Source organism: Palaemon carinicauda, chromosome 28 (assembly GCF_036898095.1).
Source record: "Palaemon carinicauda isolate YSFRI2023 chromosome 28, ASM3689809v2, whole genome shotgun sequence".
In the NCBI taxonomy this organism is placed as follows: Eukaryota; Metazoa; Arthropoda; class Malacostraca; order Decapoda; family Palaemonidae; genus Palaemon; species Palaemon carinicauda.
Window position 1 is genome coordinate 47,216,891 of NC_090752.1, and position 24,097 is coordinate 47,240,987.

The 24,097-nt window shown below is 45.0% G+C and overlaps 1 protein-coding gene across 3 annotated transcripts in view; it reads right to left on the minus strand.

Annotated features, from left to right (window-relative positions):
- mRpL52 (mitochondrial ribosomal protein L52) overlaps positions 1-24,097 on the minus strand; it is a 110,026-nt gene that overhangs the window by 20,248 nt on the left and 65,681 nt on the right. For all 3 annotated transcript variants that reach the window (XM_068351960.1, XM_068351959.1, XM_068351958.1), the window contains exon 4: positions 19,735-19,868. In XM_068351960.1, the coding sequence (XP_068208061.1) occupies positions 19,735-19,868 (134 nt within the window). The remainder of the gene's footprint in view (positions 1-19,734; positions 19,869-24,097) is intronic.

The window sequence follows — 24,097 nt, forward strand, 5'->3', positions numbered from 1 at the left end:
ACATCTCTAGCTAAAGGGAGGGCTAGCGAGGGCCTCTGTTGTACAGGCACATCCATCAGCCTGCTGAGGCTCGAGAGCCAGACCTCGTCAGTAGAGGGCTCCGCTTTGTCCAGCCTATGGTGCTGTCAGATGAGGCCTATCACCCTCCTGTATGCAGAAACCTCTGCTGGCGAACCTTCTTCCCCGTCCTCTACATTCTACGTTGGGCATCCCAGTTCTCGTGACGGAGGACCTCCGACGGGGGGAGCCGTACAAGGAGGAGGCATCCTCCTGGAGTGGTCCAGTTCCCTCGCTTCAGGCAGTAGGACGGGCATCGCCGCTGGAACGGAGGCCTCCGTCCTGGATTTATCTCTTCTTCCAGCGGACCAGGGGTCTGCGGGCTTGCCCGTCGAAGAAAGGAGTTTCTCTCGTTCTGGACAACTCATCGTAGATCTTGAGGCCGGGACGCGGCTGCCAGACCAAAGGGGCGACTCTGCCCGCTGGGCGGGTGGAGTCAGAACCTTCGCGAATTTATGCCTGTCCCTTGGTGCCTGATGAGAAGAGTCACTCCGTCGGTCATACAGGTACTTACTTTCGGTGATAAATCCTACCGGCGCCATTCCGAGGTGCCCGCGACTGCTGCAGCCCCCAGGAGATGGCTACGGGGGATGGAGACTCGCACTCATTCTTCCTCCGGCGAAAGGCTTCTCCTGAACTTCCTCCTGGGGGATCTGGAACGTCTACTCACGTGGCGGGATCTTCAATGGGAGCGCGAGCGAGATCGCTTCCTGCAGGACCTATCTCGCTGTCTCCTGTGGTCTCTCGGGGCTCCGTCTTACGACGAGTAGGAGTAGGCCTCGACCGAGGAGCCTGAAGAACTGTAGGACCTCGGAGGGCCTGAATCGTGCCGCGTTGCTGGTGGTTCTGCATGGGGTTCGGCCGGCGACGAAGGCTCCATGAAGTCCGCCGGGAACGTAGCTGAAGGCGTTGGAGGGGAGCGGGTGAGCTCCTCGCTGGGGAACCAGGTCTCAAACTCCTTTTCCATCCTCAGGGGAAATCTGAAGGGCGTCTTCAGAGGCGCCCACACGAGGGTGTCTGATGGCGGTGAGTCGTCCTTCTCGGCGGCACCCTCGGCTGCTGACGCACCTGGTAAACCTGCCCAAGAGGCGGGAGAAGAGACTGCAGCCATTTTACCCCACATCGGATCGTCCGACGAGACGGGACCTGCTTTCACCAGGGCTCCGTCCCCTGAATACACACACGCCCCTGCCTCAGGCCCCACACTTGCGTGGACCGAAGACACAATGCCACTGTCAGGTAAATCAGACTCCTGGGGAAGGGCCACAGGCCGCTTCCCCGCAACAGTCTTGCCTCGACCCCTACACTGGGTAGGGGAAGACGGCAGAGAGAGACTGTCCGACGGGACGCCGGGCGAAGCGAGAGGCGAAGAGACACTGGACTTCCTAGGGGACCGTCGAGAGGCCTTCTTCTTCTTAGTGCCGTATCGCACCCACTGCACTTCATTCCAGGACTCGCACTCCGGACACGTGGCTGTAGGGGAACACACACTGCCCCTACACGACGAACACAAGGAGTGCGGGTCAACTTCGGGCTTAGAGAGGAAAGCGCCACACGATTTGCCGGCCACAGGCCCAGGGCAACGACGGGGATGCTCCATAACGCACTAGTAATACACCGCGAGACACAGGAACACAGAGGGAAAGGATAGGGAAGCACACAAAGGGACCGCGTGAGACACAAAGGGGTTGGGGACACAAAGGGTTGCACTGGGTTAAGAGAGCGCGTCGGGGTGTTAACGCCGACGCGACCAAAAACTTACTGGAGATCGAGACCTGAGCAAGCATGCTCTCTGACCCCGGGTCATCTTTGGGCGCATATCACTCTGCCAGAGATTACCCTGCATAGAAAACAGGAGTAGGGTAAACTACACAAAATTCTGGTCGGGTGGGAGGAGATCCCAGATACTCCTAAGAAAGTAGTTCGAGGTAAGTACTCCGTGTTGGAACAATAAAGTATTAATTTCTCATAATAAATAAAGTATCCATTTCCCACATTTAATTTATAATTCTATACTTAGGGAAAAAAATGTCTCTTATATGAGAACTGCTAATGTCTCTTATATGAGAACTGCTATTTAGTATGCAGATTTTTCCTCCAGACCAAGTAAATTAACCTAATTGATCTAAAGAAGAACAAGATAAGAAGAGTTGAACTCCAACATCCCTAGGTCAAATATAAATGAATTATTTTGTTCTTTCATACAATTTACATTTGATAACAGAAAATAATCTTGTATCAATATTCCTTGACCTCATTAAAATTATTATGAAATTATGAAGGGACTTACATTTCCTTATTGGTCTATATGCCGCAATTAATTTATTGGTCTAAATGCCGAAATTAAATGTTCCATCCTTTTCTCAAATAAAAGATAAATAACAAATGTGGGATGATTCTAGTTTTTTCTTTGCTTGTTTTGTAGACTTGAAAGCATGAATACTTATAGAATTTTGAAATAGATATTACAAATTTTTCCTTTAGTACTTTTAGAAACCATAGAAAACCTAGATTATAGAAAAAAATAGTTATACCTGACCAATAGGATTTGATATTCATACCAAAAGAATATGGCTGGTGTTGAAACTGAGTAAAAACAACATAGTTGAGAAGTTGAAAACATATATAAAATATATTCTCTAAAGCACCTAAGCCTGTAAGCAGTAGTTGTTATTGTCTCAGTAAGTGGTGCTCTATAGAAAATTCATGAATCTTTGCAGTGTCCACTTGGCCCCTAGGTGCACTAACATTTTAGCCTTCATCTATATCTGTTCCCACATTTAATGACCAACTAATGTTGCAGAAAAGAATAACCTCTGCCAGTAGAAGATGGATAATAAAGACTGCGGATTTTCCAAGTCATTTGAATACATTAAATACAAGCAGGATCCCTGCCTATCAGGTCCTCTATGAAAAAAAAACAAATCATATTTTGTATAACCGCACAGTCGGATACTGTACATTCAGGCCAGAATGTTGAAGAACAAAGGACTAAAAAAACCTATATCCCTTGATACAAATGACAGAGAACTTCTCGCAACTGAAAAACCTGAGAAATTTAATGACATTATCCAAGGTATTGTTTGATGAAATTCCCCTGAATTTACACATCATGCACATACAATGTGGTTGACCACTGATGGTGATGGTTGTAAGTGGAACATTAGTCTACAAAGGACAGATTAGATGGTGATGGTTGTAAGTGGAACATTAGTCTACAAAGGACAGATTAGATGGTGTGGAAAATCATTCAGTTTTGAGGAGCATGAATTGTCAGATGATGAATGAGGTAGTTTGGATGACCAGATGCCAATGGGGCTGTCAAGAGAAGATAATTTCTATACAGAAGTGTCACTGGAAGTTCCATCAACATATTGCTAGATTTAAATATCTCTCAAGTCCAATAAGGTGCTAGAGAAGTCATTTTGGCAAGGCTTGAATTCCTAAACTTGTTAACTATTTCAGGAATCATGGCAAAGGAATGGGAATAGAAAAGATCTATATCTTAACATTACTGTAGTACATTTACTGTCAATGCATGGAGATTACTGTAGTACATCTACTGTCAATGCATGGAGACCTTGCACCAGTTGGGAGAAGGATTAGGTTTAGAAAAACTCTCCTTCATCTCTTTGGCACTTTCTTTCAGCAGAAACGGTGTTTTAAAGTCATAATAAATTAATCTAATATAAATCTAAATCTTTAATTCTTGGCATTGTTCTCTACCTCTCTGGCACTCGAGGAGATGCAGGGACTACTACTTGAGTATGAGTTTTTTTTCTTCAGACTGCTACCCTGCAACAAATCCTGTTAGCCTGGAATGAAACCATATGAAATTGTGATATATATGGTCTCCTCTACCCAATACAGCAGCTCTTAAGGTACCAGGAATATGGTGCTTCATAGGGTTCCTCCTGTCTCCATATTCCAGCCACCCAATACAGCAGCTCTTAAGGTACCAGGAATATGGTCCTTCATAGGGTTCCTCCTGTCTCCATATTCCAGCCAGTGTTATATTCTGAATGAAAGGCTATGACATTTCCTACTACAGTCTTTGGAACTCATCATTGCCCAAGCCAAAGTTATCAGCTAAAAAGAGTTAATATGGAGCTCCTCAACCTTTTTGCATTCACATTCCAGAGATTATATAATGACCCTCCAAAATCAATCCACACCATCTGTAGACTCATTGGAGAATTTTGAAATGTTCAGTACTTTTCTCCAGGCTTATGCCATTCATCAATTGGTTTATGGATCCACCTATTCATCACTCCCTATAGGTTGTTAAAAAGGTGTGATTGAGACTGATTTGAGATCCATCTACCATTATCTGTCCTTATGGAACTGAAGGGGCACTCTTCCTCAGCCTTGCAAAGCAGTATGAACTATCCCAAGGATGCAATCATCCCTATGGGCCGAGTTTCTTACCCCTTTTGAAGTCTTGAGCAGACTCTGGAAGGACTGAATATTTTAGCTTGATGAAAAGTCTGGAAGGGAATTAAGACTATAATTATTCCCCCAGAAAAATGCAACTGAACTATTAACAGAAGAGATTTCAAGGTTAACTGTAAAACCCTGATTGCTCACTAGGTTCAGAGGCAAATACCTGAACTTCACAGGGCTCTGTCTATCTTGTCAGATGAGTCCAAGATTAGCCTGTTGTTTGGATTAAAGATGACTGCCAGGTGTCTTAAAACCTATGTGGTCAAAGCAGATTCACCTGAACTAAAACCCCTTGCCCCCAAACATGGTCCTTAGAAAATTCCTCGAATTTGTATTGAAAGACATCGGCCATCATCAAAAATAAATTCCATGATGACAATTACTCCATCACCTTTGCATCTCAGACTCAAAAATGAGGCCAGACAGTAATGCATTGAATCCCTCTCTCTGGTTACTGCTTATTTTTTCTTTGCCTACCAATACACCGAATAGTCTGGCCTATTCTTTACAGATTCTCATCTTTCCTCATACACCTGACAACAATGAGATTACCAAACACTTCTTCACCCAAGGGGTTAATCACTCTACTGTAAGATTCCTGTGTACTTTCCTCTTGGTAAGGGTAGAAGAGACACTTTACCTATGGTAAGCAGCTCTTCTAGAAGGACACTCCAAAATCAAACCATTGTTCTCTAGTCTTAGGTAATGGAATAGCCTCTGTACCATGGTCTTCCACTGTTTGGGGTTCTCTTGCTTGAGGGTAGACTCGGGCACACTATTCTATCTTATATTCATTTATCTCTTGTTTTTTTTTTAAATATTGATTTGGACAGGCTTAATAGAAGGGCCATGGATGCCTGGTGGTTTATCAATAGGTTGTCTTTTCCTTATTCGATTCTTTTTCTTCTCAAAACCATCCTTACTGTCCTTCCTTCAGTTGAAGTGGCTATCCTGGAGGGTATTTAGCCTTGCATGGTGTATTGGCTCCTCCATGTTGACCACTTTTTCCAACTTTTTCTATAGTCTATGGGATTAATCAATCACTTTTATTTATATTCCTATACATATTGTTTTTGTTATAATTCTTGTTAATCTAGTTTTTAAGTATGATGTCTCTTTTCTATTACCATTAATTCTTATGCTGTTTGGAGACACTGAGCAAAATCCGGGACCAGTACATCCTAGGTTTCATCAAGGTCGTCTACTGTATTGCAATATTCATAGTTTTCATGCAAATATTCAAGAACTTACAGTCTGATATTCTTTTGTGCTCGGAAACTTTGGTTTCTAATATGAGGCACTCATCTGAGCTCCTTACAACTGGTTTTACAAAGCCAATAATGTTGAAACGTGATGCCATCCCTAGGGCCAGGGGAATGGTGGTGTATATCAGGATTGAGTAGCCTGCTTGTCGTAAGTCCTGCTATGAATGTGGATGTCATGAGATTCAGGCAATAAAAGTTTGTGGCAGGCATAATGACTTTTATTTGTGTTCGATCTACCAGAATCCAGACATGGATGATTCTATCTTTGACTGTCTTCTTCCTATTATGGCTAAGATACAAGATGATGATAGAAAGGCTTCTTTTGTCTTTGTTTGTGATTTCAATGCTCACCATAGGGAGTGGTTAAATTCTATCTCTCCTACCGATCGCCATAGCTTAAGAGCTTTAGACCTTGCCACTGAATCAGGCTGTGAGCAAATCATAAGTGAAGCTACTCACAGGTCTGGTAATTGCTTGGACCTCGTATACACTGACTCCCCTGGCGTTATAACAAGTAAGGTTGGTTCTCCAGTCGGGACATCTGATCATGCCTTGATTTCATTAGTAGTGAAGACTCAGGAGCCTGTCCCTGATATATCATACTCTTGTAAAATTTAAATGAAATCTCAAGCAGACTGAAATGGGATTTTGCTTGATCTTTTGTGCTTAAATTGGTCACAATTGTTGATCCTGTTATCCATTTGAATGAGAATCTAGTCAACATAATTGATAGGGGGCATCCCTTCTCGTGTGCTAAGGTACCGAGTGAAGGACAAACCTGGTTCAATGATGATTGTAGACATGTTTATTTGGAGAAGCAGGAGACCTATCATCTTTGGAAGGGTAACAGATCAGATTTGACCTGGAATAGCTATACTCAGCTTAGACCTTTTGCTCAGAGTGTTTATGCTTCAACTGAAAAGGAATACAATTTAACCATAAAAGAAACCCTTTCTGGTACAAATCAGGAACATAAATGGTGGTCTACCCTCAAATCTGCACTCTTTGGTGTGCAGTTCCTCCTTTACTTAAACCAGATAGCTCAGTCACTCACAGTCCAAAGGAAAAGGCAACCTTTTTGGCTGATGTTTTTGACAGTAAACAGAGTAATGAAAAGCTTGAACTTCCTCATTCCTAATTTCCTGAGGATAAACTAACTAGTTTAGCTTTTCGATCTCATGAAATTAAAGCTCTGTTGATGTACCTTGATGCTTATGGAGGTGTAGACCCTAATGTTATTTTTCCTTTGTTTTTTATAAAGACTGCAGATTTCTTAGCTCCAAAGTTATGTTTTTTTTATGCAAGTTAACAAGAAGGGGAGCTTTTAGCACTTGTTGGAGAATTGGTAATGTTACTCCTCTATGTAAATGTGTTTATGGAAGTTCAAGTCCCACTGATTACCGCCCAATTTCCATAACTTCCATATTATCTAAAGTTTTTGAACATCTTCTAGCAAAATGTCTTAATATGCTTTCTGAAGGTAATCATCTATTCCCTAGTTTGCAATTGGTTTTCGTAAAGGCCTTGGAGCATGTGATGCACTTCTTACAATCTCCAATGCTGTACAGAAATCTCTTGATTGTGGTCTAGAAGTTCGTATCATTGGCCTTATTTTAGTGCTGCCTTTGACCGTGTTAATCATGAGGCCCTTGTTTTCAAACTCAAACAGTTGGGAGTGGGTGGGTCATTTCTTAGCAGTATTATTGATTTTTTCAAGTAATAAATCTCATGAGTTGTTGCTGATGGCACCATAGTGGGTATAGGAATGTGATATCTGGTGTTGCACAGGGTAGTGTTCTTGGCCCATTACTTTTCATACTATATACACATGACATGTGGTTTGGCCTAGAAAACAAGCTTGTTGCATATGCAGCTACTCTCTTTGCATCAATTCCATCCCCTGAATGTAGATCTGCGGTTGCTGAATCCCTTAATAGAGATCTAGCTAAAATTAGTGCATGGTGCAAATTATGGGGTATGAAGCTGAATCCTAACAAAACTTACAGTATGATTTAAGACAGAAAATTTACTTTTGAGAAACACATTAGGTCTGTGTCTTCTTCAATTGCACAAAAAAATGGCTTATTGAGAAAGTCTTTCAAGATTTTTTGTGATCAATCTATTCTGAACAAGTATTTTAATTCTTTCATTCTACCTTGTTTTGAGTATTGTTCTCCTGTTTGGTCTTCAGCTGCTGATTCTCATCTTAATTTGTTGGACAGAAACTTATGTTCTATTAAATTTCTTATTCCTGATCTAGGTATTAATCTTTGGCACAGTCGTTCAATTAGTTCATTATGCATGTTGCATAAGATTTTTCCTAATTCTGACCATCCTTTACATTCAGATCTTACTGGACAGTTCCATCCTGTTCGTAATACTAGGCAGGCAGTTAATTCTAATAGCCAGGCCTTCTCCATCATGAGGCTCAATACTACACAGTATTCTAGAAGTTTTATCCCAGCATTCACCAAGTTGTGGAATGATCTTCCTAATCGGGTAGTTGAATCAGTAGAACTTCAAAAGTTCAAAGTTGCATCGTTTATTTATTTCCTTATTTCCTTTCCTCACTGGGCTATTTTTCCCAGTTGGAGCCCTTGGGCTTATAGCATCTTGCTTTTCCAACAAGGGTTGTAGCTTGGCTAGTAATAATAATGATAATCCACCAAGAACACACATTCCCTTCTCTTTTAACACTTAGTTTGCATAGGATTTTGCCAATTCTGTTGAGGAATTAGACAGCATGATCTATGCATTTCAGACAATAACTTTATGATATCTGAAGACTCCTCAAACTGCTCTACTAACTCCTCCAAGGTCTAGAAAATCACTCCAAAGACAGGGTCCATTATGGAACAGATTTCTAGTGGTCATCCAAGAGCACCAGATTAGATGCTGAACTCCCTTGCTGACCATTTGAATCCATAACAAAATTGGAGAGGTTCAGCTATTTGGTATACTATTGACCTCTTGTTCTTACACGTGGAACTAAAATGAGCCAACATGAGTTTGCTTTAACATTCTCCAGTACAGATGACCTTGTATCCCCCTAACATTGGTGAGAATATAAATGGAAAACCATATTGGTCAATGCTGTTTCATCAACAACTGCAGAGCTGAGTCAGTTACCATCACTTTTCCAGTTGAAAAAGAGCTCAGACTCCTAGGAGGATTGATATATGGTGTGGGCATGTCCAATATTCCTCATATAGCCATGCACTTCTACAGACCTAGCAATCATCACATGCACCAAAACTGGGGTGAAGCTCACTGCGGCTGTAGACAATTGGTAGACCACCATCTTAATAGACAATTTTATTTGGGTGTTTGCTGCCTATTGATGGGCCATGAATGACTGGTATAACACTGCACTCACATACTGATACCAAATTTGCCAGATGTTTTAGTACCGTCTTGGTGTTCAAATCCAAATCTGGGAGAGCATTATCCTTAACGGAATGGATTTATGAATCTAACCCATAAGGCCTGGCATTGGGGCCTGAGAGGCCATCCAACACCCTATGCAAGTGGTTGGAAAGTCTTGCAATTGCAGTTTAAACCAAAAGTTATAAGGTTGGACAGCAAGATGCAAAGAAGAAAAAACAAAAAGGAAGTACAATACTGCATAATTTGAGATCTCCTTGGTGGGGGAGCACCTAGGTCCAACAAATAAGAATTCTGGGGCTTGTAAATTATACCATACATGCAATCGCAGGTTCCACCAGGGGCTAAATTTGGTGCGAGATCACGGCTGTTGATTGCATAACTAGGATAATGAAGTAGTTGTTCACTGACCTTTAGACAAATCTGGCTACTGAGAACACCATGCAAACCGTTTTCCTCAGTTTCATTTTCAAATGGGTCATCCACGTCTTCTCACCGTTCTGAACATGTAAATATACAAACTATGTGATCTGCCCCACTCCTCCTGGCAGGAATGGCCTATCTAAAACACTAAATACCATTAACACTACCATGTGTGAAGTACAACTTGAAGCTCCTTGGCCTGAAGGCCCAAAGACTACTCCCAAATGTATGAATAGAATTGCTATTGCTAATACTACAGATTGCAGAAAGTCTCTAACCTGGCCACTAAACTACCTAACCTATCATCTACCACTAAGATTATATAACCTTTGCCTCTCTTTACTCATCTCCTTTAAACTATCCAACAGAATAGTCAAGGAAGGCACTAATTTGGTTAACACCAACTAACAAGCTTTTCCTACCTCTGAACAAATGGCAGCAAATGTCTCTAAAGTATCACTGGATCTTTTCTCCCAAGAAGTTGCACAACATACCCTCTTTTTGCTACTTCCAATTCTACTACCTGAAATAGGTCTGCATGCCCTGACACAAAGAAGAGGCACACTCCTAACAATGCTCTACCATGGGAGTCACCCATGGATCACACTTACATGCAATTTCAGATTTTGTGGGGATCATAAAGTCCTTTGAAACTTGTTAGTTTTGCACTACAAGAATACCAGAGCTGTAACAATTCTAAAAGCCATACCTTACTATCCTGCATCAGCTACACTGAAATCAAACCAATAAACACAATGAAAAACACAAAATCTAAGACAGAAAAAGTAAGAAAGAATGTTGTGGAGCATACATTCTGCCAAGTTGTGCCATCTGGGGGAGTGTTAGGGAAATCAGGATATCGTACCGCAAAGAGGTATTAAACGCATATTTCTTTTAGACCATAAAAAAATTTGTTCCTTTCAGTCGAACGGCTTGCTTCATTACAACGAATGACCTTCAGGAAGATTAACTTTAACAAGAAATGTTATTTTTACAAGTGCAAATTTTATGAGTTGCCCATTTTTTTACAGCATAGGCTTATAATGGTTAGCCTTCCAGTAGTTATTTCATACCCTAAACTAACAACTTTTTTAACTGTAACTGTAAAAGCAAATGAAATTTCCTTTAAAATTAAAGTTACTGATGTCTTCTGTTATATGGATAAACCCTAAAAAGACTATTGCAAAATAAAACCTCACTCCCTACAAGTCTAAGAGAAAGGGTACACAACAAAAATTAAGTGAGAAGCAATAATCAACTGGGCAAAACTGAAACAACAATAAATATGTAAAAGCTGTCAATATATATAAAATCAGTAAATCTGAAGTACAGAAGATTAGAGATTGTTTCTACATCCTGCAAAGATGAATGGGAAGATAAAGCAGATCAGGACTAAACTAGGAACTTTAAATATCTTAGACTGAATGACGAACTTGACCGAGTGACCAGAACTTTTGGGGAGAATATAAAAATAGTCTATTCTAACTAGCACCATAGGCTAAATTTGTTAATTGTGCTTTCTCATCCATCTTCTCTTCTGTCCATATAATCTAGGTCATGATGCCAAAATACTACTACTCATAGAATCTACACAACTTGGCAAGGGCCAAGGTCAAATGGTTCCCAATCATTACAAAGATATTTTAAATAGATTGCATCAAGATATTTTAAATAGATTGCCATCAAAACTAAATTCTATGTTTCAAGATGCTCTTTGTTCATAGAACACTGTTCTACAGAACAAAACCACTAAATTTCAACATTACTAAAGGAATAAAAAATCAGGACATAGAATACCAGGGGACATAGGATACCGTATTTACAATATTAAAAATCATGAATTGAAGAACTATCCAGTCATCATTTTAGTAATGATTTCAATAATTACTGTATTGCAATACTTTATATAATCAATACAGCATTCTACTATTATTGCTTTTACTTGTTTTGCAAAAATATTGACAATATAAGAGCACTCCCTTTGGACTAATACTGACAAAATAAAAGCTCCCCATCAAAGAGAAAGGTAATGGAAACCAAGGATGGGACTGCTTTTATGAATTTGGGTCATAAATCTACCACAGGGAGGAAACAAATGAGGAAACCTTACTGATAGTTTTTTATTCTAAGAATTTATTTCCTCTTAATTAACTCTGAGGATCCATCATCCATTGATGTACCTATATAGAACATTTTTAGGCTTTCTGATGCACTTTTTAGTTACTATCTTTATATTCCTTTCTTAGTTATGCTACAATAAGTCAGCATAGGCAGATTGATATACAATGTCATTGCTCACGGTAAAAGAGTTTGAGTCATAAGCCTGGCAGCGATTTCACCTTGACTGGAATCAGCAGAGGTTTAAACACAAAAATGACAAATTCGTAGATAATTTGTATTTTTCCTAACTATACAAACCTTAGCTATTTAATAGGGGTTATTACTTTCGGCATAGCTGAAATGACGAGCCATTAGAATTTTAATGAGGGTTTACTACCTCACCGCTAGTTTGGGGGGGGGTAGGGAGGGTTGCTTGCTACTCCCCCCCCCACACACACACACACCTGTGCTTGAGCTCACTTTGCTTGGGGGTAGGACTTCAAGGGGGATAGGGCTGGCGGGCAAGTTTAATTAAATAGCTAAGGTTTGTATGGTTAGGAAAAATATAAATTATCTACGAATTTGTCATTTGTTCCGTAACTGACATACAAACCACGCTATTTAATAGGGGGTGACTCACCCATTAGGAAGGGTGGAAAGTCTCTGCCAGTACTGGCTTTTGGCTTTGCCCGGGGACTCATTATTTGAGTGTGTTCGCACTCGGCAATAAGGAGTCCCTGCACCTCGCTAGAACCTTGCTACGCAAGGACTGCGGCCTACGCAAGCTGTGTGTGAAGGTATAATAAAGTGTGACTCATCCTAGGAAGTTGACCTGTAGTCCTTTAGATGGAAACTTTAGGCTAGGACTCTTCCAATACCACCTCCTCAGGGTATGGGGATGTGACAGTATTATCTTAATACTAGGAACACAAGGAAACATGGTTTACCTGCAGTGGTTTGAGGTCAGCTGTGCAGAGAACCCAGGATGCTGCTTTCCCCAAGAGAGGGGAAGATGAAGAAAAGAATAAGGGCCAGACAAACCTTTTCACTCATGCAGACTAAGACTGGATAACAATGCCCTCAACCTTCTTCTACTTGTCCACTAAGGAGCCTGAGGTTTTAAACCAGCTGTTGTGCAGCCACCACAGGGCCGATAGAGAACTTATCGAGCCTCTGTGGGTCACGTCTTGCAGGTAGTGGGCTGTGAAGGTCGTCTGACGCTTCCACACCCCAGCTTGAAGAACCTGCGTCACTGAGAAGTTCTTCTTGAAGCCCAGGGACGTAGCTACGCCCCTGACATCATGTGCTTTACGGCGACGTGACGGAGGAGGGTCTGGATTCAGGGACAGATGGATCACCCTACGAATCCATGCCGAGATGGTGTTCTTGGTGACCCTCCTCTTATTCCTCCCAGTGCTAACAAACAATGCTTGCATGTGGGGACGGACTGCAGCCGTTCTTTTGAGATATAGCCTCAGACTCCTTACTGGGCACAGTAGGAGATGGTCTGGGTCATCTGTTACAGAACGAAGACTCGAAATCTGGAAGGAGTCGAACAGAGGGTCCGGCACCCCCGGATTCTGAGTCTTGGCAATAAACTCAGGGACGAATTTGAACGTTACCTCCCCCCATCCCCTTGAATGGGCGATGTCATATGAGAGACCATGAAGTTCACTGACTCGCTTGGCCGAAGCCAAAGCTAGTAGGAACACCGTCTTCCAAGTAAGGTAGCGATCTGAAGCCTGGCGTAATGGTTCGTATGGAGGTCTCTTAGAGACCTGAGAACTCGAACCACGTTCCATGGAGGAGGTCTCACTTCCGACCGAGGGCAGGTAAGTTCATAACTTCGTATGAGTAGGGAAAGTTCCAGCGAGGAAGAAATGTCCATTCCTTTGAGCCTGAAGGCTAGATTTAAGGCTGAGCGATAGCCTTTCACCGCCGAGACTGAAAGGCGCATTTCTTCCCGCAAATACACGAGGAACTCCGCTATTGCTGGAATAGTGGCATCGGGGGGAGAGATACCTCTTCCACGACACCAACCACAGGAGACTTTCCACTTTGCCTGGTAGACAGAAGCGGATGATTTTCGCAGATGTCCAGACACCCTAATCGCAACTTGTTGCGAAAATCTTCTCTCAGCAAGGAGATGCTGGATAGTCTCCAGGCGTGAAGTCGTAGCGAAGCTACGGCTTTGTGGAATATGTTGGCATGTGGTTGTCTGAGTAGATCGTGTCGTGGGGGAAGTTCTCTCGGAAGTTCCATTAGGCGCTGCAGAAGGTCCGGAAACCATTCCGCGTGATGCCACAGCGGAGCTATGAGGGTCATTGAAAGATTGACTGATATTCTGGTCTTGTTGAACACCCTCCTCATCAGACAGAACGGGGGAAAGGCGTACACGTCGATGTTGTCCCACCGTTGTTGGAAGGCATCTTGCCAGAGTGCCTTGGAATCCGGGACTGGGGAGCAGTACAGTGGAAGCTTGAAGTTCAGCGCTGTCGCGAACAGATCCACAGTCGGGGAACCCCACAAAGTCAGGACTTTGTTGGCTACTAGATGATCCAAAGACCACTCGGTACTCACTATCCGAGACGCTCTGCTCAGATTGTCGGCGAGCACATTCCTCTTGCCTGGAATGAAACGTTCCGATAGTGGAATCGAGTGGACTTCGGTCCATCTCAGTATCTCTACTGCAAGACGGGATAGCTGCTTCGAAAAGGTACCTCCTTGCTTGTTGATGTAAGCCACTACTGTGGTGTTGTCGCTCATCACCACCACAGAGTGACCCGCCAGGTATTGTTGGAACTGTTGAAGGGCCAAGAAAACGGCCTTCATCTTTAGAAGATTTATATGGAGGCACTTTTCTGATTCTGACCACAGGCCTGAGGTCCTGTGGTGTAGAACGTGGGCCCCCCACCCTTTCTTTGAGTCGTCCAAAAACAGCATCAAATCCGGGAGGAGGACGAGAAGATCCACTCCTCTTCGTAGGTTCTCGTCTGTCACCCACCACTGGAGGTCCGTCCGTTCCGCAGGTCCCATAGGGATCATGACGTCCGGGGAATCGTAACCTTGATTCCACCAGGACTTGAGTCGCCACTGGAGGGATCTCATCCTGAGGCGACCGTTGGGAACTAGACGAGCCAAAGATGAGAGGTGACCGAAGAGACGTAACCACGATTGGGCTGGAAGCTCTTCTTGCTATCCTGTCGTCTGATGGGAAGGCTTTGTGGAGATTGGTGTCTATAATCATGGCTAGGTATACCAATCTTTGAGTAGGAAGCAGAGAGGACTTCTCGAGATTTACCAAGATCCCCAGATCCTGGCAAAGTCCCAGAAGTTTGTCTCGGTGTTGAAGAAGGGATGACTCAGAGTCTGCTAGGATCAGCCAGTCGTCCAGATAACGGAGGAGACGGATGCCGATCCTGTGTCCCCACGACAATATTAGGGTGAACACTGGTGAAAACCTGTGGTGCTGTGGAGAGACCGAAACACAGCACCTTGAACTGGTACACCTTGTTGTCTAGGCTGAATCTTAAGTACTTCCTTGAAGACGGATGGACTGGGATCTGGAAGTACGTGTCCTTCAGATCCAGTGTACACATGAAGTCTTGCGGTCTCACTGCAAGTCTGACCGTGTCTGCGGTCTCCATGCTGAACGGAGTTTGCTAGACAAACTTGTTCAGAGCCGAGATTTCGATGACTGGTCTCCAGCCTCCAGATGCCTTCTTTATAAGAAAGAGTCGACTGAAGAAGCCTGGAGACCTGTCGAGGACCTCTTGGAGAGCGCCCTTCTTCAACATGGTCTGGATTTCTGCCCGAAGGGCCTGCCCCCTTGCTGATCCCATGGCAAGGGAGCTCAATGACACTAGATTCGTCGTCAGGGGAGGTAGAGATGTTGTGAACGCGACGCGATATCCCAGACTGATTACGGAAATCGTCCAGGAATCGGCCCCGAGTTGCTGCCACCTGTCTCCGCAACTTTGTAAGCATCCCCCCACTGGTGGACATGCAGGGGGACTGCCAATCCTAGCGTTTGCGGCCTCGGCTGCTCCCTCTAGGATTCTTTCCTCCCTTGGAGGACTTCTTGTCTCTCCTGTCCTTGACAGGAAAGGGATTAGACACCACTATCTTCGCTGCCGTTGTCGGTTTCGTGGTCTTGGTAGGACATGGCTGCTAGGGTGCTGGAGGTTTATAGGGCTTGGATGTCAAAGCCCTATGTAGGAGGGAGTCTTGGTGGGACTTCCTCCACCTCTCAGCGGCATGCTCCACGTTCTTAGGTTCGAACAGGTTCGTTCCCATCACGAAAGAATGTCTGAGCCTGCTGATCTCTGTGCTAGGGACCTTTTGATGGAATCTCTCAGACACCGCATCCCGACGTTTCAGGATGGTGTTTGCCCACAAGTTCGAGACTTGGTGGGCCAGAAACTCGATCGTGCAAGTGCCTGAGAGTAAAAAGGTCTCCATAGCTTCCCTGATACATTCTTTGAACAAATCCTCCGAACGTATCAGGATACCTAAGGTCCCTAACCAGATATCCAGCCACGAAGTGGCCTGCATGGCACACTTCGTAACCTTCTCCTGATTAAGGCTCTCAGTCGCCGAGAATGAGACCTGCCGGTTGGAGTCTCTCTCAAGAGGGACTCCCCTGGTAAGCTCTTCCAAGGAATGGTGAAGGGGAAGAGTTAAACAAGGCTCCTCTAAGATCTCAAAGTACCTCCTCTGCTGTACACGAGGAGGTGGGAGAAGCTTGTTACCGGCACTGGATCGGCTGGAGGAGGCTAGCTCGGAGAGCTGGACTGCGATCTTGTCCCTGGCACTCTTAACCCTTTGAGACCAGGGCAAAGCTGCACTGGCCTTAAGAGGGTTTTTGAGTCCCAAATACTCGGTCCAAGACCGTGTCTTTGTCCTCTCGAGGAGGAATTTCTGGGTCAGCAAACCCATTGAGAGTCCTCATAAGGGTCAGAACCTGCCAAAATGCATGTTCTGACTCCTGCAGCTCTCCTCCTGAAGGACTAGCAGCGAAGTCTCCTGTCCCCAAAGGCTCTTCTTGGGGAGACTCGCGGACGTTCTCCGAGTGACTGGCTGGCTCCGGTCTAAGTCTTGACACGGACTTTGGTACTGTCTTGGAGTCCTTCGACTCCCTCCTGGGAGGGATGCAGGACTCCAACAACGATGGAGGTAGGCTCTTCTCCGCCCCTACCCGAGAAGACTTTACAGCGCGAGGTTTGGTTTCCCTCATTGGTGCGATGGGGGAACGTCTCACGTCACGTGATTCCCCTGAGGACGGGAAATCCTCGTCCGAAGGAGAGGGAAAAAAAGTCTGAGGGGGAGGGGGCCTGCCTCGAAGGCTTACGAGGAGACAGCTTTGTCCTCGGAGAAGTCACCGCGTCTGAAACTCCTCTTTTTCTCTTCAGGGGAGTAGATGCTGCCAAGGATTTGTGGCCTAGCTCAGAGAGAACAGGCTTAAAAGCCTGCGCGACCGCTCTGATCAGTGCCCCAAACCAAGGCTGCTGGCTGACGGCTGCACTGTCAGACACTCCCTCTGAAAGGACAGGGATCGACCGATCCCTGGGAGGAGTTTCCATAGAGGGGTTCGCCTGCAAAGAAAAAGAAAATAAAGAAGAAATGTCCCTGGACCTTTCTGGAACCTTCCCCCCTGCCGACGAGCGCGTGTTGTCCTGCAGCCTCGCACGTGGGAGGATATTGACGCTCGCGCAATGGGGAATACCTGGGGTCGTACGCGGGAGACTGTGCGATGGCGCGTAGGAGCGTGCGCAGGAGACATCAGAGGGTGCGCAGGAAGCCGCTCGCGCGCGAGGGTGAATGTTCGCGCGCGCGCAGGATCAGGATGAAGAGCCCGTGCGGGCGAGGGATTGTGGGCTCTGGAAGATGTCGATGGGCGTGCGTGCGCAGGAGAGATATCTCTTGCGCGGGCGCGCAGCTGGACCCTGTGTACGTTGGCGCGCCTATTGTGGGCGCACATCAGGCTGGCGATGCACCACTGCTGTGGGAGATGGGCGTGGGCGCGTGTAGGTGACTGCGCACAATTGCGCGCTGGTGAGGGATGGCGCGTAGGTGAAGGTAGACGGTGCGTTGGCCAACGCTGGCGAGTAGGGAGAGCTTTAAACTTTCCTACTGCACCCAGATCCGAAGATCGTGGGCGCGCAGGAGAGCGCTGGCGCGCAAATGACATTGGCGCGCATGGCGCGCAGCAGGTTAAGTGCGCGCCGCTGGCGCGCTTCATCAGGAACATCGGCAACAGGTGCGTGCAGGTGAGCGCTGACGCGCTTTATCAAGAACGTCGGCAGCAGGTGCGCGCTATATCAACAACAGTAGGAGAGTGCCTGTGCGCTAACTCCGAAACCTCAGAGAGGTCAGCTGAACGTTGGTGCGCATACTTGGCATGGCGCGTAAGGGACGTGTGCGCTAATTTGCGCGCACGCCCTTGTTGCCCCGAAGGGACCGTTGCCTGATTTATAAAAACAGGTTTATTTGGCGCCCACAGCGCATCAGCAGCCAGGAACGTAGTCGGCAGGTCAGCAGGTCTGACGGGTGGAAGGTCGGCGTGCCCTTTGTCAGGACGACCTTCCACCGAAGGGGATCGCGAACGATCCGCAGAGGTCCAGGGTTGTAGCAGGAACAGTCGGAGATCGGTGACGAGGCTCCTCTGCAGCGGACTGCGATGATGTTGAATCGAAGAGGCGCCTCCTCACACCCTCACAGGCCTCTCCGGCGAGGAGGAAGGCGAGCCTTACGACGAATGCGCCCTCTGGGGGCCGTTGGGTCAGCAAGCTGACCATCAGCAATCCTCCGAGGAGGAGTCTCTATGAGTGAACTCCCCCGAGGGGGAGAATCACAGGCAGGAGAGAATGTTGGACTTAGTTCCTCCCTCGAAGGTTGAGCAGAGGGAGAAACTAAGCCTTCAGCTACAGCAGGTTGAGAAGTTGCAGAGGTAGGAGATACCGCATCGGATACCTCTGCCATCACAACGTCGACGATAGACAGAGGATCAACCTCTGCCAAAGTCGGCGATTGCTTGACAGCAGCACCCATCTGGATGATGTCAAACAAAGCTTCCTTGGAGGGCGAACCTTCGAGCCCCAAGGAAGACCAAAGCTGGAATAAATCAGTTACATTGATATTAACATTTAAATCCTCCCCCGGGGGAAGAGATGGAGCTGCCTCGCTAGGGGAGGCAACGCCATTTCTCGAATCCCGAGATCGGGAAACAGAACCATGGTCTACGCTACCCCTCGACGGTTTCTCGGAAGAAACCGATCGAGTGGGAGCTTCCGAGGAGGTTTGGGCAACGGAGGAAGAGTCCTTGGGATTTTCTCCTTTCAAAGAAATTTTCTTAGGAGAAATATCCCGCCTGGACTTCTTCTTCCGTCGCCGAGAACACTTCTCCCACTGGGAGGTAGACCACTCCCTATACACTCACCACATTTATTACTACTATCACACCGTTGGCCCCTACAGAGGGTGTGAGGGTCCGTCTCGACCGCCGACATAAATGTACCACAAGCGCAGTTGGGTAATCCAAGACATTGGCGCATTTTCGCAGAGGCCAACTTCGCACACAAACCTGTAGGAGAAAAAGCAGAAAGACATTAATGGCTGTCAGAGAGGCGAGGGTGAGAGCGGACACGTCCGACTACCACCCGAGCCGAGAGCAAAGTGAGCTCAAGCATAGGTGTGTGAGGGGGGGGGGTGTTAGCAAGATACCCTCCCTAACCCCCGCTAACTAGCGGTGGGATAGTAAACCCTCGTTAAAATTCTAATGGCTCGTCATTTCAGCAACGCCGAAAGTAATAACCCCTATTAGATAGCGTGGTTTGTATGTCAGTTACGGAACAAAGGCACATTTAGGCTTACATTAAAGGGTTTACATTTTAATAGCACTCAAGATATATCTTAGAATATTTTACTTTCCTAAACCTAGAAAGACATCTTTGCTAGTAAAGCATTATACAGTACTGCACTGTTTATCACAGTACTGTACACAATAAAATAAATAAAATCCAGTATTGGTAATTAATGGTACCTACAAGCAATAAATACTTACGTCAATTTCTTGGAGGCCTTTGGTTTTAGTTTGGAGTTCAGTTTAGCCTGCCGTTTCTCTTTCACTTCCTCTTGACTTTTTTTGTGATGATCTATAGCAAAATTTACTTCACCCAAAAGTTGAAGAACTTGACTCTGGAATAAAATATTTTTCTTGACAAAATCTAGTTTCATAATCAAAAATAAATTTAATCTGAAGTCATGAAATGACTATCAAACTAAGGTTAAAATTAAGGTAAATAGTAGGTCTAGTATAAAAATGGATAAATACATAGATAGATGATGAATTGGTCATCAATCAGGAAGTAAGGGGCCCATAAAGAGAATGACTAAGAACTTTCCAGACATATCACCCAATAAACAAAAAAGACAAAAATGACAAATTTGGAAATATTTTGTATTTTTCCTAACCATACAAAACCTGAAGCTCTTTACTATGGAGATATATTTCGGCAACAGCTGAAACTAACCATAAAACTTTTAGCAAAGTGTAACTACCCACTACTAGTTAGCAGAGGGGTAGCAGAGGTAGGACCAGCCCTTGCTCACACCAGCAGTAGCCATAACAAGCCACTTTGCAACTGCAGGTAGGACTTCCAGGAGTAGGTGATGGCAGGCCAGTATGTGTAAAGAGTTTTAGGTTTGTATGGGTAGGAAAAATACAAATTATTTCCAAATTTGTCATTTGTTCAGGCACCAAATACAGACCTTTCAGCTTTTTACTATGAAGACTCACATTTAGGTGGGTGGAAGTCCAAAACCAACAGGGTGGTCACTGACCTGGAGCACAACTCTTGTGCTTCATACGAGCTGTGAAAGAGTGTACGCTACCACCACCTCACTACCTCTCACCAAGAGATAACGGCCTGAGCTATTGTAAGAGGGTGTGAGAACTAAGCATTGTGACTCAACCAGGTAAGATATAAATTGATGCTAATCTCCTCTCTCACTGGGAGATCAGGGACAAATATATATTACATATATCTGGTAACACATGGGACAAAAGTACCCACCTACAGTCAGAGGAGGTCAGGTTACACAGCTCCTTGGATGCTCAAACCCAAAGAGAGGGGAGACAAAGACAAAAAAGGACAGTCATATGCACATTCATTCTAGACTTACAAATGGGTAACATCTGCCCTCAACCGACTGCCACTTGTTCTACAAAGGAGCTGACATGTTACTGACCAAGTTTTGTGCAGCCACTACAGGAACTATGGAGAATTTGTCAAGGCTCCTCTGGGTTACATCTTGCAGGGAGTGGGCAATGAACGTTGTTTGACGTTTCTATATGCCCACTTGTAAGACCTGCGTCACATTGAAGTTCTTTATGAATGCCAGGGATGTGCTAACATCCAACATCATGACCTCTAGGTCTACAGATAAAATAAGTTAAGTGCAAGTGGAGGGCTCGTTTGATCACTTTCCTGACTCGGGAAGAGACCGAGTTCTTAGTAATTCTCCTCTTGACCCTGCCTGTGCTTACGAAAAGTTTACTGTATTGACCTGTGGACGAGCTCGAATGGTATGTTTAAGGTATTTCATCACCGCCCTAACAGGGCATAGCAACAGTTGATCTGGGTCATTTGTTGCAGTACACTCTCTCAATGCGGAAGGGCCCGAATCTAGGATTCACTACAGCCGGATTTTGAGTCTTGGTTACAAACTCCGGGACGAAGTCGAGTGTCAATTGCTCACATCCCTTTGAATGGGGGACGTCATAAGGCAGACAGTGTAGCTCATCGACTCTTTTAGCAGATCCCAGGGCTACCACGAAAATTGTCTTTAGGGTAGGGTCACAATCTCAAGATCAACTAAGAGATTCATACTACATTCCAAGGGGGTGATCTGACTTCTGACTGAGGGCATGCAAGCTCAAAGATTTGTATGAGGAGAAACAATTCCATCGAGGAGGAAACGTTCATTCCGTTCAGTTAAAAAGAAGGCTTAAGGCTGAGCGATAGCCTTTCCTTCCTGAAGTAAAACAAACACTCTTCTACCACTTGGATACTGGCACTAAGAGGAACGATACCCCTTTCATGACACTAAGAAAAAATAGAACACTTCGCCTGATAGTCGGCGGAAGACGACTCTCGGAGGTATCCAGCCATTCTTCTAGCAACTGGCTGTGAAAAACCTAGCACTTTAAGTTGTTGGATAACCTCTATGCATGAAACTGTAGCAAAGCTACTACTCTGTGGAATATCTTTACATGTGGCTGTCTGAGTAGATTGGGAAGTGGAGGGAGGCTCACTCAGTGCCTCTGTGAGCAGATGTAGAGGGTCTGGGAACCATTCTGTATGTTGCCACAACAGAGCAATTAAGGTCATCGACAGATCTTCCAATACCCTTAACTTGTTCAGAAGCCTCCTTAAAACAGAACGGGGGGAACGCACAGATGTCCAGGTTGTCCCTTGGGTGTTGGAAGGCGTCTTGCCACAACACCTTTGGGATCTTGTACTAGCGAGCAATACACAGGAAGTTTCCGTTTGAGGGACGTCTCGAACAGGTCTATTTTGTTGGTAAACCAGACAAAGTCAAGACTTTGTTGGCTATCTGACAATTTAAAGACCACTTTGACCCTACTATCGTGAGCCCTCCTGCTCAGTTTGTATACAGGGATGAAGCGAACTGGAGGGGTACTGTGTAGTCTTCTGTCCATCTGATTATTTTCACAGCCACATGGCATAGGGGCTATGAAAAAGTACCTCCTTGCTTGCTTACTTAAGTAAGACACTACCATGGTATTATCACTCATCTCTAGGAGATTTATGTGGCAGTGTTACTCAGTCTTGGACTAAAAGCCCACAGATTGCATGCTACAACAGATGAGCCCCCTGCTTTCTTTTGATGCATCCATAAGAAAGGTCTACTCCCCTGAGTAAGTTGGTGTCTGATACTCACCACCTAAGGTCACTTATCTGCTCTGATCCTATCGGGACCAGATGGTCTGGAGGATCTTTATGCGGAGACAAAAAGGCCTTCCGTATCTCATGATTTTCTCTCCCTAGCCGTGGAGAAAAGGTTTGGAATCTCGAAGTAAAGTTTAGACTTCCTAGAGGAATACAAAACAGTCTACCAGAAGGCAATATGAATCATCCTGGAAGAAGTGGGTGTCCTTTGTCAAGGCAAAAAACCCTACGGAAATCTCCATAGATTTTTGTATGTCCTTCTTTATTCACCTTCATGGACAAGGCTTGGCATCCAACACGATTTCCACTTGTATATCGGCCTTGACAAGACCACTACTGTACGCCTTCCAAAAAGATTTGTCCAACGAAATCTTTAACAAACTTCCTAAGGCATGTGCTAGACTCCGTCCTGCACCTCCACCGAGACCCATCACCTGGTCCCTGGATAAGGTGCTCCATTTTGCCTCTAGCTTGGACAACGAATCTTGCCCTCTGAAAGACTTGACTCAGAAAGTAATTTTCCTTTTTTGCTCTCGCATCGGGAGCCCGAGTCAGTGAAATAGTGGCATTATCAAGAGAAGAGGGCCAGATACAGTTCGCCGACACAGGGAACTTGGCCTCTTCCCTGACCCTACGTTTTTTGCCAAAAATGAACTCCCCACCAAGAGATGGGGACCTTGGAGAATCTGCCCTCTGAAGGAAGATGTCTCTCTATGCCCAGTGGAGTGTCTTGAGGTCTATCTTCGAAGAACTTCAGACTTTGGCGGAGGACAGCTTTTTAAAGGAGAAACATCGGGTAGTGACCTGTCACTTAAACAACTAAGGGCGAAAATCACCTACTTTATTCGCAGAGCGGATCCTGACAGTACACCTGCAGGTCATGATCCTAGGAAAGTCGCCTCTTCCCTAAATTTTTTCCAAGGTATGGATTTCGAAAGCCTCCGATCCTTCACAGGCTGGAAATCCTCAAGAGTGTTCTTTAAACACTATGCGAAGCAGGTGCACGAAGTTAAAAGATTCGTGGTAGCAGCAGGTAGTGTATTAAAACCAGCTGCTCAGTGCTGCGTAGAACAGCGAGTTATTTCGGGACTCTAGCTCAACAGGTGCCTGTGTTGACCCTAGTGCGATACATGGTGATTTCAGGTGACACAGTGTCACAAAAGACTGTTCTTCCTCAAGGTGAAGTGACATAGATTCTAACACACGTGCCACATGTTCTTGGACATGAAGTGTATTGTGACTCCTAAAGACTTTCGTTCCCCAGGAACTTATGAGTATAAAGGCAAATTCTTTCCTTTCAGATTCCACATCACCGTCTTTTAGTTCATGATCCATGTCTGTTATTCAACAATTTTATTGTAAATTATTTACCTTACTTTACTTTATTGCAATTTCTTGAATAAAATAGATGTTTTATTTACCATATGCGTCTTATTTCGCCTTTCCATATGA